General features: G+C 36.7%; 1 protein-coding gene across 3 annotated transcripts; it reads left to right on the forward strand.

The window, feature by feature from the left end:
* Positions 1–7537: 7537 nt before the first annotated feature.
* LOC103711077 (two-component response regulator ORR5-like) lies at positions 7538–13257 on the forward strand. Of its 3 annotated transcripts, none has more exons than XM_008797073.6 (6): positions 7538–7828; positions 9118–9197; positions 11332–11409; positions 11549–11619; positions 12795–13038; positions 13120–13257. In XM_008797073.6, exons 1-5 carry the CDS (start codon positions 7672–7674, stop codon positions 12988–12990), a joined length of 582 nt encoding a protein of 193 aa, XP_008795295.4. In that variant the 5' UTR covers positions 7538–7671; the 3' UTR covers positions 12991–13038; positions 13120–13257. The 3 variants fall into 3 exon arrangements, with proteins under 3 accessions (XP_008795295.4, XP_008795294.2, XP_038986734.3); XM_008797072.6 differs by having other exon boundaries at positions 12795–12934; XM_039130806.3 differs by having other exon boundaries at positions 12795–13257.
* The last annotated feature ends 1318 nt before the right edge of the window (positions 13258–14575 follow it).

Below are 14575 nucleotides of genomic sequence, written 5' to 3' on the forward strand. Positions count from 1 at the left end.
TTTGTTCTGTTGCAAACGACACACACCTTCAGTAGTAATTCATTTCATAGTAGCATATGTCATGAGCCTTGATTCTAGATGCCTTCATTTCGTTGTCCACAACACTACTAGATAAACAACTAGCAGTAGTATCACTTCTTGTGAAACAAAACAACACTGGATTCATTAAAAACAAGCTCAGGCAGGGGCAATGGGAAATTATTGTCTTCCCAAGTCTTTCAAATATGGGTACCATGCTTAGATAGCTAATTTAGCTTGTTGATTGGCCTCCCTAAAGATATACATAATATAAACATGCGAAAAAAGAACAAAGAAGTAAACATAACATGAAATTTTGGACACTGAAGGCTAGATGTATCATCAGATAGAGGGAAACTAGTATATAGTTGTTTCTAGACAGAGTTGCATGTCTCTTTAGCAATCAAAAATATGGTTGTACAGAGTCTATAAAATAGTCAAATAGTTTGCCCTAGCTCTTTTCATATATGTCTTTTTTTAATGAAAAAATTTCCAGAGTTAGCAAGTTGACATACTAAAAAGTAAAGGCCAGTGATCTCCACCAAACATTGCTACAATTACTAAAGCTTCTTTATTTTTAGAGAAAAAGGGAGGGAGACCTATGAAGCATCAAGGAGAAGGCTATGCCACAAGACCATCTAGTGATTGCTTTTGTTGATTGGTGTTGCCCCAAATAAAAAGAATGCTTAAACATCCCTATTTTGTTTAAAAAAACTAAAAAAAAGCTGGCATCAAGTTGAGAAGGAAAGGCAGGGGGGTTATGAAATTTACTAATGTAAGAAAAAACATAATTTTGTGTCTTTAATAGATGGAGAGGCCAATATTGTAATCTATATTGGTGTATTTAGAAGAATGAGGGTACATGGAAGAATTATTGGAGAGTATGAAATTGCCTAAACTGTAGTGACACCATTAGCCATTGATACATATTTTAGTTTCACGCTGGATTCTACTATTTTGAATTTTGTCCCTTTGCTTCCGAAAAAGAATAAAAAAAACACTAATTGTAACCTTTAAAGGTGACGAAATTAGTAATATTACCCATGAATATATTGAACAATATAATAAAAAAGTAAAATTTGTGAACATCGGTACCGTACTTTAAGTGGGTGATGGCATTGCTTGTATTCATGGTCTTGATAAAGTAATAGCAGGTGAATTGGTAGAATTTGAAGAGCGTACAATACGAATTGCACGGAATTTGGAATCTTAATGGGTTAAGGTTTGGCACATGGTTTTGATAAAGTAATGATAGGTGAATTAGTAGAATTTAAAGAGGGTACAATAGAAATTGCTTTGAATTCAGAATCAAATAGTATTGGCGCTGTATTAATGGATGATGGTTTGATGATACAAGAAGAAAGTTCTATAAAAATAACAAAAATAATTGCTCAGATGCCTCAAAAATGATCCTTTATCTCTTGAAGGGCTTCAAACCATGATAATTGGGCCTTCGTCATGCCCGGTGTGTTTTACGGACCAGTTCCATCGTCTTGAAGGGGGACTCGACCACGGTCATCAGCTAGATCCGAGAGAGTTCAAGAGGCAACGGTTGTGTCCACCTTTTATTCTGAGATATCTAGGTAATGGTGAGGGATGGAGGAGATTTTCAGGCCAAGCATGTCTTCCATGAAGCTAATGGGGCCGCGGACTGGGTGACTGCTTATATAGCTAGTCACTCAGATGTACCCTATGAACTGAAGATGGAAAGTTGCTCCTAGCACTCTGAGGTATTTTATTTTTTAATTTTATTGGGTGCATCCGTACTCGTCTGATATGTTTCATTCGTCTAAGCGCGGAAAAAAAAAAAAAAAGAAAAAGAAAAAACATGATAACCGCAAGTAGTGCCACAGATCAGTCCAAAGTTGGATCTGTTGTTTTTTTTTTTTTTTTTTTGTTTAAGAGGAAATAATTGGGCATAAACCCAATCAATTGTTTATATTTGCTTTCAATAGATATGTATGGCTTTTTCATGACCAAAACCTCTCGTACATGGACACCAGTCACAGTCACATTACTAAGCCTCCAATCACTGTCTATCTTTTAAGGAGCCATAAACACACAAAGATGTGGAATTGACAACCACTTTGAAGGAATGTGAACCACAAAATCCCTCCTTGATATCCAAATCTCTTGTGCTTCTGATGCAAGAATACAAAGAGATAGCTCTCGCTTTCACATGCATATATATAAAGCATGCTTTGTGTTGCAAACCATCATAATTATTTTTTGCACCACTTGAGATGCACCCTTGAAGTTAGGCCATCAAGCATACATCCAGGAATTGATTTGACTTCCCCAATGCTAATTCAGGCCAATTCATGCCCCAAACTAATGAAATGACTTGCATCATTCATGATACTGAACTAAGAAAACAAATCTTGTCAAATTTCAAATATCATATCATGCTACCCAAGTCCATGATTTGACATGCAAGCAAACACCTCAAAAATGTCTTTCATGTGGGGTAATGACAATATACCTACTTGCTTTTGAGATTTTGTTGTTCCTTCACTGTGTGAGACATATCTTTTTATTAGTTATTATTGCCATTAAAAATATTATATTATTTGGATAGCAATGTAGAAAAGATAAATTGGTGATATATTACTTAGGTCTAGATACTGAAAAGCTCGGTCTTTGAAAGCTCCTCCAAAGGACATTACCATTGAAAGTGCTGAATTTGTGATCAAAAATGCTAATTCCAGACTGATTGCAGCAGGGACAGTTGGCTCGATGACATTTCTGTTTCTAGAGCCAAGCTCAGAGATACTTGGAAAGGGATCACCCCCGCCGGATCAACCTGGGGGGTTGATCGTATCCACTTGTAAAGGGACTCACCCACGTCCGAGTAGGCAATGAATATCCGATGTTGCAGAACATTCGCAATCTTTTGAGGGACTGTGTGGGCTTTCAGGTCACCCATACTTATCGAAAGACGAATAAGGCAGTTGATTGGATTGTCTCGTATGTTGTGTAGCACTCTGATGGCTGGATTTGTGATAACTATGAGCCTGCCTTATCCTCTCTTTGTTACTTTATTTATTTATTTTTTTTTGAATGTAGTCATACTAGAATAGCACGGTACATTTGGCTTACGCCAAAAAAAATAAATAAAAATAAAAATAAAATCTGCTCTAAAGGAAAGAAAAACTATAATCACTGCACTGTTGCCTTGGTACCATCCTCTCTAAGTTGTTTACTTGACTCCAACAAACATTTACTCATCCCTGTCCATATTTCATAAATCATAATCCTTTCAGACTTTGCCAATGCATTGGATACCCAAGAAAGAGGCCCTAAAGAGACACCCCCACCAATCCTAAAGTAGAAAAAAAAATCTGGCTGGAGGGTGATGTGTGTACACCTAACAGTGTGAGGGGGCCTTACATCTGGGTTGGGGACCAAGGTGCTTCTATCACAGTTGAATGAAAGCATTCTTGCTCTTAGTTCCAAAATATTCCATCAACCATTTATGTGATTTCTCCATGGTAAAAGGTAAGATAATTACCTATTCAAATCATAAAAAATATGTTATGAGTGAGGGGTATTTATGCCATCCGCTGGTTTAAACCCCTCCCATCTTGTTTGTACCATAAACTTGCCTCTTTTATATGAAAAACAAATTATATCAAATATATATATAAGAGAAAGCTGCAATGAGCCGTCTGTTTTATTTAAGGTGGCATGCACAACATTTGAACCTCTTTGATTGGAAAAGTGACGCCTGCGACTTAGTATTGAAGCTCACATTAGCTGAGAACTAAGAAATAAAACTTGAGGAATGAATTCGCAAAGCCAATTCAACTAAATAGCAGGAGCACTCCATGAATTGAATGAAAATACCCGAAGTTTAATCTTATAATTCATCAACGCATGATATATTCAGGCTATCCGCTAAAAAAATTGGCATTCAAACTACTCATAGTAAGCTTCTTAGGAGAATGCTGTGAAGCACTCAATGTGCCTATAAAAAGTTCCCCGGCTGGCAAATTAGGACTCATTTGGCATTGCTTTTTATTGTGGTTCAAATTTGGCCCAAGGGTGACCATGCTGGAGGAGTCGAGAGAGCCGCTGGAGTGTCGAGGAAGAGGGTGAGCCACCTCCCGTGCGATGACATACCCGCACAAAGCCTCACCGGTGGTTCCGGTGAGGGCATTCCGACGTTCAAGTTAGAGTGGATCTTAATTGGTCCCCAAAAGTCCCTTGGCGTTACCTGATGGGACTATTTATAGTCCCCATAGAGGTGCCCAGATGGCGGAGGTGTGCCGGTCCTCATCATGAGAAGAGATAGCTTTTAGCCAGATGGCGCGCAGCTAGAGCTTGCTTGAGGTATACGGCGTAGGCCGTTTTTATGAATGGTAAGGCGTTGGCGAATATGGCAGAGCATGGCTGGGGAAGCAGGGCATGGTCCCTGGTTGATATGTCGTGGCGTAGCCAGTAAACAAAGTATGGTGCGGTGAAGTATGTGGACGACGAGGTCAACCTTCTGAGCTCGGCCTTCTGGGCTTAGCCTTCTGAGGTCGGCCTGGCTCAAATTGGATAACTTCATATCGAAAATAGGACTATCCATTTTGCCTCCCATCACTTTTGTTTTCAAAAATCCTTTAGAAAAGTAAACTAAATTAAACAACATATATAATGAAACCTTTTGAGTTTTAAGTTTGCTCGTAAAATTTTTAGTATTTTAATTAGTGAGGATTTATTATTTAGGGAGAGAGTAAAAGTAAAAGCAAGAAATATTAAAAAAATTGCGCAAATCTTTATGTAGCCATTAATTCGCAGAGAAGCAATAATATAAAAATGACGAGGATATCAAATAGACTTTTACTATATATATCATGTCGGTCGTTGCATCTTACACTAATTTCCTCACTAAATATGGTAGGAGAACTTCTCGCTCCAACCTAAGGTTTTTCAAAGATAGTCTCGATGATTGAATGAGGTAAAGAAGAACCGGGAATTCAAATTATCATGACCGATACATACAATGAGAAAAATTATAGGAAGTCAAAACCTCCCCCAACTACAGTCAAGTATTGAATCTTATTAATTTAAAATATTCATTTAAAAATAAAAAAATGATTTAATATGTAAAGAATATTTGAAATTGATTAAGATAATAGTGCACATACCATGTAAAAATCAAGATCTGGGTGGTAGCTTCAATCTTTTTCCCCATTATGCCTTTCCCATGATTTCTCCATTGCCATCCAGTGTGTCAAATTGGGTCCAAATTATTATGTCAGTAGTCTTCCGCTTTTCCTAACTTAACGCTTTCGGTGTCGCCTTCAAAAATCCGGAGACTACACCGTCATCAATCCCCACAAAAGTACGGTACCCGCTGCACCGATCATCCTCATGAATGCAAATTTTTGGCCATCTGATCATCATCAGACGGATATCGTACCACTGATCCAAAAGTAGCAAAAAGGCACAGCCCTCCAGCCTCCCTCTCCGGATGCATCCATTCAAAGTGCTGTACCACCGAAATTTGGTGTACAGGCGGAGGATCGAGGATATCGGTAAGTTTTAATTGTTACAGTGTGAGTCCTCCACATCGTTTTAATTGTTACAGTAATTTTTCTTCTTCTTGTTTTTGTTTTTATTTTTGAGAGGGCATCATGAGACATCGGTCTACGCGACACGACGAGGGGGGGCCGGCGACCGACTTCGGGACGAGGGGACTCGGTGGGTCCCACCTGGATTTGGAGGATCTCGTCCAATTGAAAACCTCGACGGTGGTGGGTCCCACTGGAGATATGAGATCATACGGCTTGGATGGATGGATGCTTCTGATGGACTCCAAAAGGTACACTCAAACATCATGTGCATCTAGGAACATGTGATCTAATGTGCACAAAAAGAAGGATGGTTATTTGTAACATGGTTTTAAATAATAGCAGTGTAATCATTACAATGGTCGGTCACCCGTCGTGCTGTCAAGGTATTGAAAAAAAAAACAGCCATTATTTTTCATTAGTTCCTATTATTTCTATTACAACAAATGATCATAATATAAATAGCAGCTTCTAGACACAAGACAAATATTATAATAGATTGTACTTTTTAGCTCAGGTATATTTTTCGAAAGATAAAAAAAAAAAAAACTGCTGATTGAGTTATTTCATTTATTGCCGATCATTTTAAAAAAAAATTTTGAACTAAATTTTTTTCCTTTCTTTTTTACGTAGTCTTTTTGATAGTAATATTGCTCGTTGTTCTCATACATGTTAGTATGAGCCATCGATGTATCATATATATATATATATATATATATATATATATATATATATATATATATATATATATATATATATATATATATATATATATATATAAATAAATGATAACCATTATTATTAGTTATATTTTTAACATAAATTAATTATTATTTTATTATTAATTTTTTTTTTGAAAATTCCCTCCAAATGTAACTGTATGGTACAGTATATATATTATTTTATCTAACAAAATGAAGAGAAAGATAACACTGTTATAATTTTATTATTATATATTATTTCTTATTATAATAATTGTTATTTCAATAATAGCGCTAACATTAAAAAATTTTAAAAAATAATTGTTTCTCTCTCACCCTATTTTGTTTTTTTTGAGGTTGGGGATTGAAGGAGAGAGAGGGGGGGGGGGGTTATGATATTATAGTTTTTAAACATTTTTATAACTATTTAGATGCATAACAATTAACAATGGTTTTAAAAAAATCTTTAAAAATCGATATAATTATAGTTTTTATTGCTTATGATATTACACAATCTAGTGTTTGATAATGATAGAAAATCTAGATAAAGAAAATTATGATTAAAATTGGGCGAGACATGTTCATAAGGGATGTATATTATACAATTCCAAGAATTATAGTTTTATTAAAAAAATATTTTTAACATGAAAGATTTATTATGAAAAAATCATAAAAAAACTCATCAGTGAAATTTATACAATATTTTAATTTGAATACAATCAAATTTATCCAGCTGAACACAATCTCCAAAAACAAAATAAAAATTATTTAATCACACTTAAGCAAGAGAGATTGTCTAGTATTCACATGTGAGTTATGCACTTATGCATCAAGAAAAACAACTATTTATTGTTAAAATAAATAATTTAAATATAATATAATAATTTAAAATAAACAACTATATATATATATGTGTGTAAATATTAATTTGAGAAGGTTTTTTTTATGTAAAATTTGATATTTAGGAAAATATTTATGAAATGAAGAATATAAGGGGACTTACAGGTTGCAACGGCACAAAGAGATGGGGATCCGAATCCGATATGAGTGGGGGAGGGGGAGAGCAAAGAAGACTATTGGCGCGGTGGGGAAGGGAGAGGTCAATGACTCGAATCCCGTGGGGGCTGAGATTCCCCGACAACCAAATCTAGGAGAAAGTATTCCGTTCCCTCACGATCTCCCCTCCTGAGAGTGGGTCCCGCTCCACACGCGCGGGGGCCCCACCCCTCTCTCTCTTCCCTTAAAACGGCACGAAGTCTCTTTCCTTCACGCTCTCCACGCTCTCCTCTCTCTCCCCCTCTCTTTTTCTGTCGCGAGAGCCATGTCTACTGCTTGAAAGCCTTGGGAGTTTTTTTAAAGAGGAGCTGTTTTGGGTTTAAGGTGGTGGAAGGATGGGGGAGGTGACGGAGGGGGATAACGGCAAAGTTAACGGAGGAGGAGGAGGAGGAGGAGGAGAGGGGGAGGTGAGGGTCCTGGTGGTGGATGACTCCGCGGTGGACCGAAGGATAGTGGAGGGCTTGCTCAAGAGGAGTGGGACCATGTTTGAAGGTAAAACGATTTAAGAAATTAAGTAACGATAATTGATATAGTTAGTCCCTTTTTTGATTTTTTGGATGTTTCTGGGTTGGTTTTAATGGATGACAGTTTGATAATTCTTGTTCTGAATTTTTGGGTTACTTGGATTATTTTGCTACATATTTTGTTGTGTTTTAACTGGATAGAGCTGATTTGCTTACCATTGTTTTGGATTTATATGTCAGTCTTTTCCTTTAGCATGGAGTTTATAACTATATATTATGAATGGATGTGCATGATGATGTTTTTGTCAGCGATTTCAAAAATTCATTCTTTTGATTAGGCAATGCGTAGTCAGCTTTTTTGCTTCCTTTTTCCCACTAAAAGAAAATCTATATAGAAGCTTCTTCTGTTGTCTATTCTTGGAGTTTATAATCTAACTCTCTTATATATTTTTTTCCTTTTTTCTGAAAAAAATTAGGCCACACTTTGCTCGAATCCTGGTTTTCCACCAGTTCAAATTATCTTTTTAATATTTGAATTAGGGGTTCGGTTTATCAGTCAATTATTTGCATATAAGGTTTTGAGCACATGTATAAAGGTTGTCTGAATTCCCATGTAATAATTTAATTTTCAACAGAGGATCTGTCGTCTCTTTGGGAATATTTAGTTCGCCTTTAGTTCAGTATGCATTGTTTTTGCTTAGCTTCCTTATGCCGTTGATGCTTCATTCTCTGCTTTAAAATATTCTGGCTAGTAAAAGTGTCCTCTTAATTGGTTGATAACAGTCCATCTTCCTTCTCTTAATCTCTTATTTAGAATTCTGTGTGTTCTTTGAAGTATGACCAATTTGTTCATTTTTCTTCCAATTCGTGGTTCGAGAGTGTGTCCAAACATTCATAAGTGCATGCTTCTTCATGCAATCTTCTTTGTTTATTCAAATATTGTACTTAATCTATGGATTGGAATCTCTGAATTCTTGTATCCGTTGTAGTTTGTATACTTTATTGGGATAATTCTAAAGAACTCACCCTCCTTCCGTTTTAATTCAAGGGTGGATGTCCAAGGTTCGGTTCCCACATATAATTTTTCAACCTCTTATCAAGTTCATCAGTTTGTTGCTTGCTTGTATCTCTTTCTGATCATTACGTTATCTCCTACTCTTAGTTTTGCTGATTGACTCGCAATCTTATCTCTATAGAGATCATTAGGTTCCTAGAATTGAAGTTCACACCTTCCATCAGTTTTCTAACTTTTAACAAAATTTTTCGTGTTAAAAGGCTTCAAAAAGCTAGTCTCTAAACATGCTCTGTTTTATTCAGTAATTGCTGTTGATAGTGGAAAGAAGGCAATGGAAATTCTTGGATTAAATGAAGGGAAGGCCGAGTCTCCAACTGTGAATGTAAGTTATCTTTTCTGAGGATATGTATGTTCCTATTATTTTGGAAAAATTACCTCTTTATTCTAAAGTTATGTCAAGGATCTTTAAAGGTAATAGCTAAAATATTGCAGACTTTTAGGTTTAAGATAATAATTATAGAGAATATTGTATAGTGATATTATGGTCATCTAATAAAGCACAGACTTTGTTGCAGTTAGTTATCTTAATATAATCAGGGCTAAAAGATATTTGTTTTTCTGAGTTCAAGTGTCAATTTTTGGCTAAACTAGTAGCTGTTTTTCCAGAGGTTTACCACAGTCTTTTTTCTGCTTTCTCTGTGTGAAAGAACTTTAAAGAATGCAAGTTCACTATTCTTTAAGACACACCTTTCAAATTTGAGTAGAAATCCCCCCCCCCCCCCCCCCCCCCCCCCCCCCGCGGCACAAAAAAAAAAAAAAAAAGAAAAATCCTTCTCCCCTGCAAGCAGATGGAGATATGGTGAGAAGTTTCTGGCATTCCAAACAAGTTTTATCTTTTGGTGGGGCACTTTATTCAGTCACCTTCATAATGATACAGAGAAACATGAGGGAGGAGTAAATTTTGCATCACTAATCTATCAGCACTTTTTGATGTGAGCTCAAGTGTATAAATTATAATTCCTCATTGAGGTACTAGAATACCTCTCTATAGTCATCAAATCTATTTGTGCTACCTTAGTAATCATGTTAAAGAATGGCGTTAGTTTCAACCAGTGTTACCTACACAATCTAAATTTTGGGTTCTTTTTTTATGTGCTGGATACTTGAACACTCAGGGACACTTCGTGATACTACCCGACAGTTCATACCGCCGTATAATAGTGTCTTCATAATCATGTGTCTACTTTTGAAAATTTATCTAAAAGTCATCATTTCTAACATAACAACAAGCAAGCATTTTATCAAGTTTTGCGAACTTAAGGACCATAAGTAATTAAGTATGGCTCATTTTTCAATATATGCATATAGCTCCACAAATTTACTTTTCTTGAGAAGAAAATAAGATATAAATGCATCCTCATGACTGATTTTTAAAAGATTCCCTTGTCAGATTCTTCGAAGAACTTGGACACTTAAAAAGCTGTGTCATGCGTCCATGATACATTGGTTTCACCTATTATCTCGTAGGATACTTCTTATTAGGCACCTACTTCCGGTCCTTGGATCTCTTGACAACTATCTCAATCATCTTCTCAGTGCATCTTCAGTTTGCTAATTGTCTTGTAGAGTTTCCTTGATTCGGAGTAAGAGGGGGAAAGGATGGTGGTTCTGTTTGCGGTATTATTTGGTATTATTTCTTAGAAAGGGGTAGGGCGCATGGTAGGGTCAATATGCTGACTGGTGGATTAAGTTTGGGACCAAGGGAGAGGTTTGCATGCATTGAAGTGGGGTGTCATTGTGTGAAAGGAGAACTTGAGTGAAAAAGGTAAAGCTTCGAATGAGTGGTAGGGACAGAAAATGCTATGCAGAGGGATATGATGCTGCCAGCAGGGACACTGGGTGGTTCATGCAGTGAATGGAAATTGTACAGAAGAAAAGTAAAGAGCACGGGGGACGTGAGTCAACATTGTCGCCAGGATTGGGTTTTGGTAGTCTGATGGGCAGTACTAGATGACAATGTTGGTCAGGGCAGTGCGATGAAAGTGAGAACAACAAAGGAGATAGTGACATAGGGGTAGACATTCTGCGCAAGCATGGAGTCGCATTCGATGTATTGTTTTTTTTTTTTTGTTTGTTTTTCCTATCCATTAGTGGTCCTTACTCCAAGTTATGCAGCCAAGAAAAAAGGCCATCAAAGATTGTCTACAATTTGAAATCCTTGGGCAGATATATAAATACTTTAGTGAACGATATCTTCCTCTACAATAGAGTAATTTTCGTCAATTCGAAATAAAAAGGAGAGTTATTACCAAGTTATAGAGATAGATAATTCTTAATGTTCAATACAAGTGTTCTTGCAGTCATTTGATATCCTGTCCCTTTGGTATGGACCTGGATCCATCATTGTCTCGTTTAAGTTTTTCCATTAGCCGTTTACTTGCTAATTTTTTTGTTTGTTAAATATTTTCATTTAATAATGCTTTACCATTGACTACATTAACAAGTAATGTCCACAGGACAAGAAGATTGACATAATCCTCACTGACTACTGTATGCCAGAAATGACCGGTTATGACCTCCTAAAGGCTGTTAAGGTACTATGGTGCTCTAGCCACAAATTTCTCTCAGTCCTTCTGCCATTTATTAATTTCTTTATTATATTATGCTTTGGATTATGTCCAAATCAGTTTTTGTTAAATCTTCATTTTTTTTGTTCTATACGTCAAATTTCAGGAGCAGAGCTGCCCAAAATCTATTCCTGTGGTCATAATGTCATCAGAAAATGAGCCACAGAGAATCAACAGGTTTTTAGGTTCTTTAACACTTTGCATATTTTTAGTCTGCACAGGATATTTATGTGAGATAAACTCTAGCATGGAACCGTTATTGCCCAAGTTTTAGTGACAATTTAAATATCTCAATTTTAGGTTTCAATAAGTACAAAGCTATGGATGTTAGGTATGTATGATGTACAATGAACTTACATATCTATGCATGTATTGCATGGTATGGCTCTAGTGTTTTCAGGGAATTGTTAATATGTAAGTGCAAATGTTCATGCTAGGCCATTCAAGTTAATGATCCACAATGTTTATTGAAACCTACCTTAAAAACAAATGTCAACCGCCATGGATTAGTAGTCATACATTTAGAAACCATTCGTCTTCCGACCACATCATACATGGCTTAGTAATCAAAGCATCGAGATGATCCATTTCATCAGGATTGTCAATTTTGACAGCCGATCGTGCATTTTTGCTTAATGTTTGACCTTGGACTTTCCATGACTGAACACTCATCGAGATCAATTGTTTTCACCAGTTTTCAGGCTGAGGAACCTACTTTGCATCCAAATAATAAAGTGCGAAAATGTATTGATGTACTAGGAATCATGGCACAGCTTATTAAGTGGCCTGTAATTCTTAGTGGGGAGGGAATATATCATTGTCAATGGGGACGAAATCCAATCTAAATTTGCCAAAAATGATTACAGTATTAAGTGCTTTGACTAATGATCTGGATCGATTGTTTGATGATATGACAAAAATATTCTTTGGCTACACTTGTCACTGATGACTAGAAATTGCGTGAATCTGAAGGATCTTCCACCCAATACTTCCCATGCTACCAGACTTAATCTGGATTTCTAGAATTCTTTACATGTAAAAAGATGGTGTCAAACAGTAGCAGTCAAAAGTTTCAAAACAAGGAGATGAGCACTTAAAGCATTATCCTCTTCTGCTGTTTCTTCCACTTACCACATGCTTTCTCTGCCTGCCCTTTTTCTAGAAGTGGCATCAAATCGCAAAACTTGACCTATGATATTGCATCTTTATTTTATCTCATATATGCTCATTACCTACCAGATATGGAGTTCCATGTTACTTTTTTGGCCCACTGCATTTTTCTTTTGGTGCATTTCCTTTTCACAAATTGCATTTGTGCTGGCAACTTTTTCATGCACTCTTTTGACGGATAGATGCCGAGCCATCGGAGCTGACGATTTCATCCTAAAGCCTCTTCAAACAAAAGATGTGCAGAAGTTGAGAAGCTATGCAACATCAATGGCACTGGCATCCAAAGCAGGCACCAAGAGAAAGATGCCACTAGACCTAATGGGTGAGAACAGTGGTTCGGAGAGGAGACCGCACCTTGCTGGTGTGGCAGTGGCATAATAATATTCATCTCATAGTTTGCTTTCTTAGCAGATCAGTCTTGAACTAGTATGATAAATAACTTCTCATATTGTAGCCAGAATCTTGTGCCTGTTCGTAACCTTTTGTGTTTTTTCCCCTTCTTTTCAGCTTCCAGTTGGGCGGCCTTTTGGTTAGACTCTGCTCGGCGCTTTTCCTTCTACTGTGTGATCTTTCTTTGTTGGTGTGCATTAATTTTGTATGAACGTTCTCTGAATGGAAATTTATAAAAGCTCTTATAGTTCTAAAGTTTCTTTCCTTCTCACCTTGCCACTTAAGAATGCTAACCCCTTTATTCTCTGTTATGTTAAGCCTCATTTACAATTAGAGCTCTAGTATGCTCTTTATTCAGCTGATTTGCCATGTTGGATTGCACACTTCTCTTGAATTTTTGATGGTGGAGTTAATGACATGGAACTTTGTACATCTGTTGAGTCTTCTCAATTCTTGCCCTGCAGAGAAGTTCCAAGTTTAAACTCGAAAGCTGGCACTTATGGCATCAATCTTGATACTATTACTATTGATACTTAGTAGTATCTCATGGCATGCTATGATGGGGCAAACAACATGCACGAATTCAAAAAAAGTTAATAAAGGCACAATCTTGATGTACATCTATGACTGGAAAGTTGTTAATTTCTCAGTTCAAGAACTCAATATATTTTAGGATCAGTGTCCGTATGCTTGGTAAACGTCATGAAGCTCTGCAAAGGCATTCATGGCAGTAGGCTCTGCAATTCCTTCGCCTCAAGCCCAAGCTGTACTAATAGACTAACATCACATATTTCAACTAAGATGGAGTTGAACCAAAAACCGATCTCAGCTATCTCAAACTTTGAAACAGGCAGGACAGCTCTGTGAAGAACTTGTCTTGCATTTGGGCTAACTCCAACCTCTTTAACAAATGAGAACTGATTTGGATATATTGCTGAACCCAACTCAATTGATAATAATGCAGCCCCTCAACCAACTGTATCATAATCCAAACTGATATCATAGAACTCTTAAACTGACCTAACTCAGATCGATATGTAGCATTCATTATTTTCAGTAACTTCTGCACTATATACTATCTGATGATAAGAAAATTCTTTTTCTCATGATAATAAAGTAATGTACATTTCTCGACCCTTGCAAATCAGAGGTTTCGGCTTTGTGATTCTCTCCATTCTATGTTTCGATCAAACGACTCAAGAATCAATGATAGGTGGTTGAATGGATGATGGCACTATGTCCAGCTTCTGTTCTATTGGAGTCGATCATCCGGCGTCGATTAATGATATCCTTCTGAATAGATATCGATTAATTCGGGTAGGTTGGATTACAATAGCTGCTTCACTAGTTTCTCTACCTCAGCTTTCCCTCTTTATGAGAATATAATTATAGACTATTGCAAAGATACCCTTACTAAACCAGCCAGTGAACTAGTAGTGTTCTCCAGTGTGGCTTGAAAGGTTGGAAGAACTCATTTTATATGATAAGATGTCCTTGAGCTAAGGATTATGTTGATGTATACCAGCCGGCTGCTCGAAGATTCATTTGATAATGATGATGGAATCATCTTCCA

The sequence above is a fragment of the Phoenix dactylifera genome, chromosome 13 (assembly GCF_051530095.1).
Source record: "Phoenix dactylifera cultivar Ajwa chromosome 13, Ajwa_hap1_PhDact_Kaust_v1.1, whole genome shotgun sequence".
Taxonomy (NCBI): domain Eukaryota; kingdom Viridiplantae; phylum Streptophyta; class Magnoliopsida; order Arecales; family Arecaceae; genus Phoenix; species Phoenix dactylifera.

Excerpts from the sequence above, each read along its gene's own strand:
- LOC103711077 (XM_008797072.6), top strand. The coding sequence starts at position 7,672 with ATGGGGGAGGTGACGGAGGGGGATAACGGCAAAGTTAACGGAGGAGGA. Across the intron at positions 7,829-9,117 it reads GAGTGGGACCATGTTTGAAG|TAATTGCTGTTGATAGTGGA; the intron begins GTAAAACGATTT and ends TGTTTTATTCAG. Across the intron at positions 11,410-11,548 it reads ACCTCCTAAAGGCTGTTAAG|GAGCAGAGCTGCCCAAAATC; the intron begins GTACTATGGTGC and ends GTCAAATTTCAG.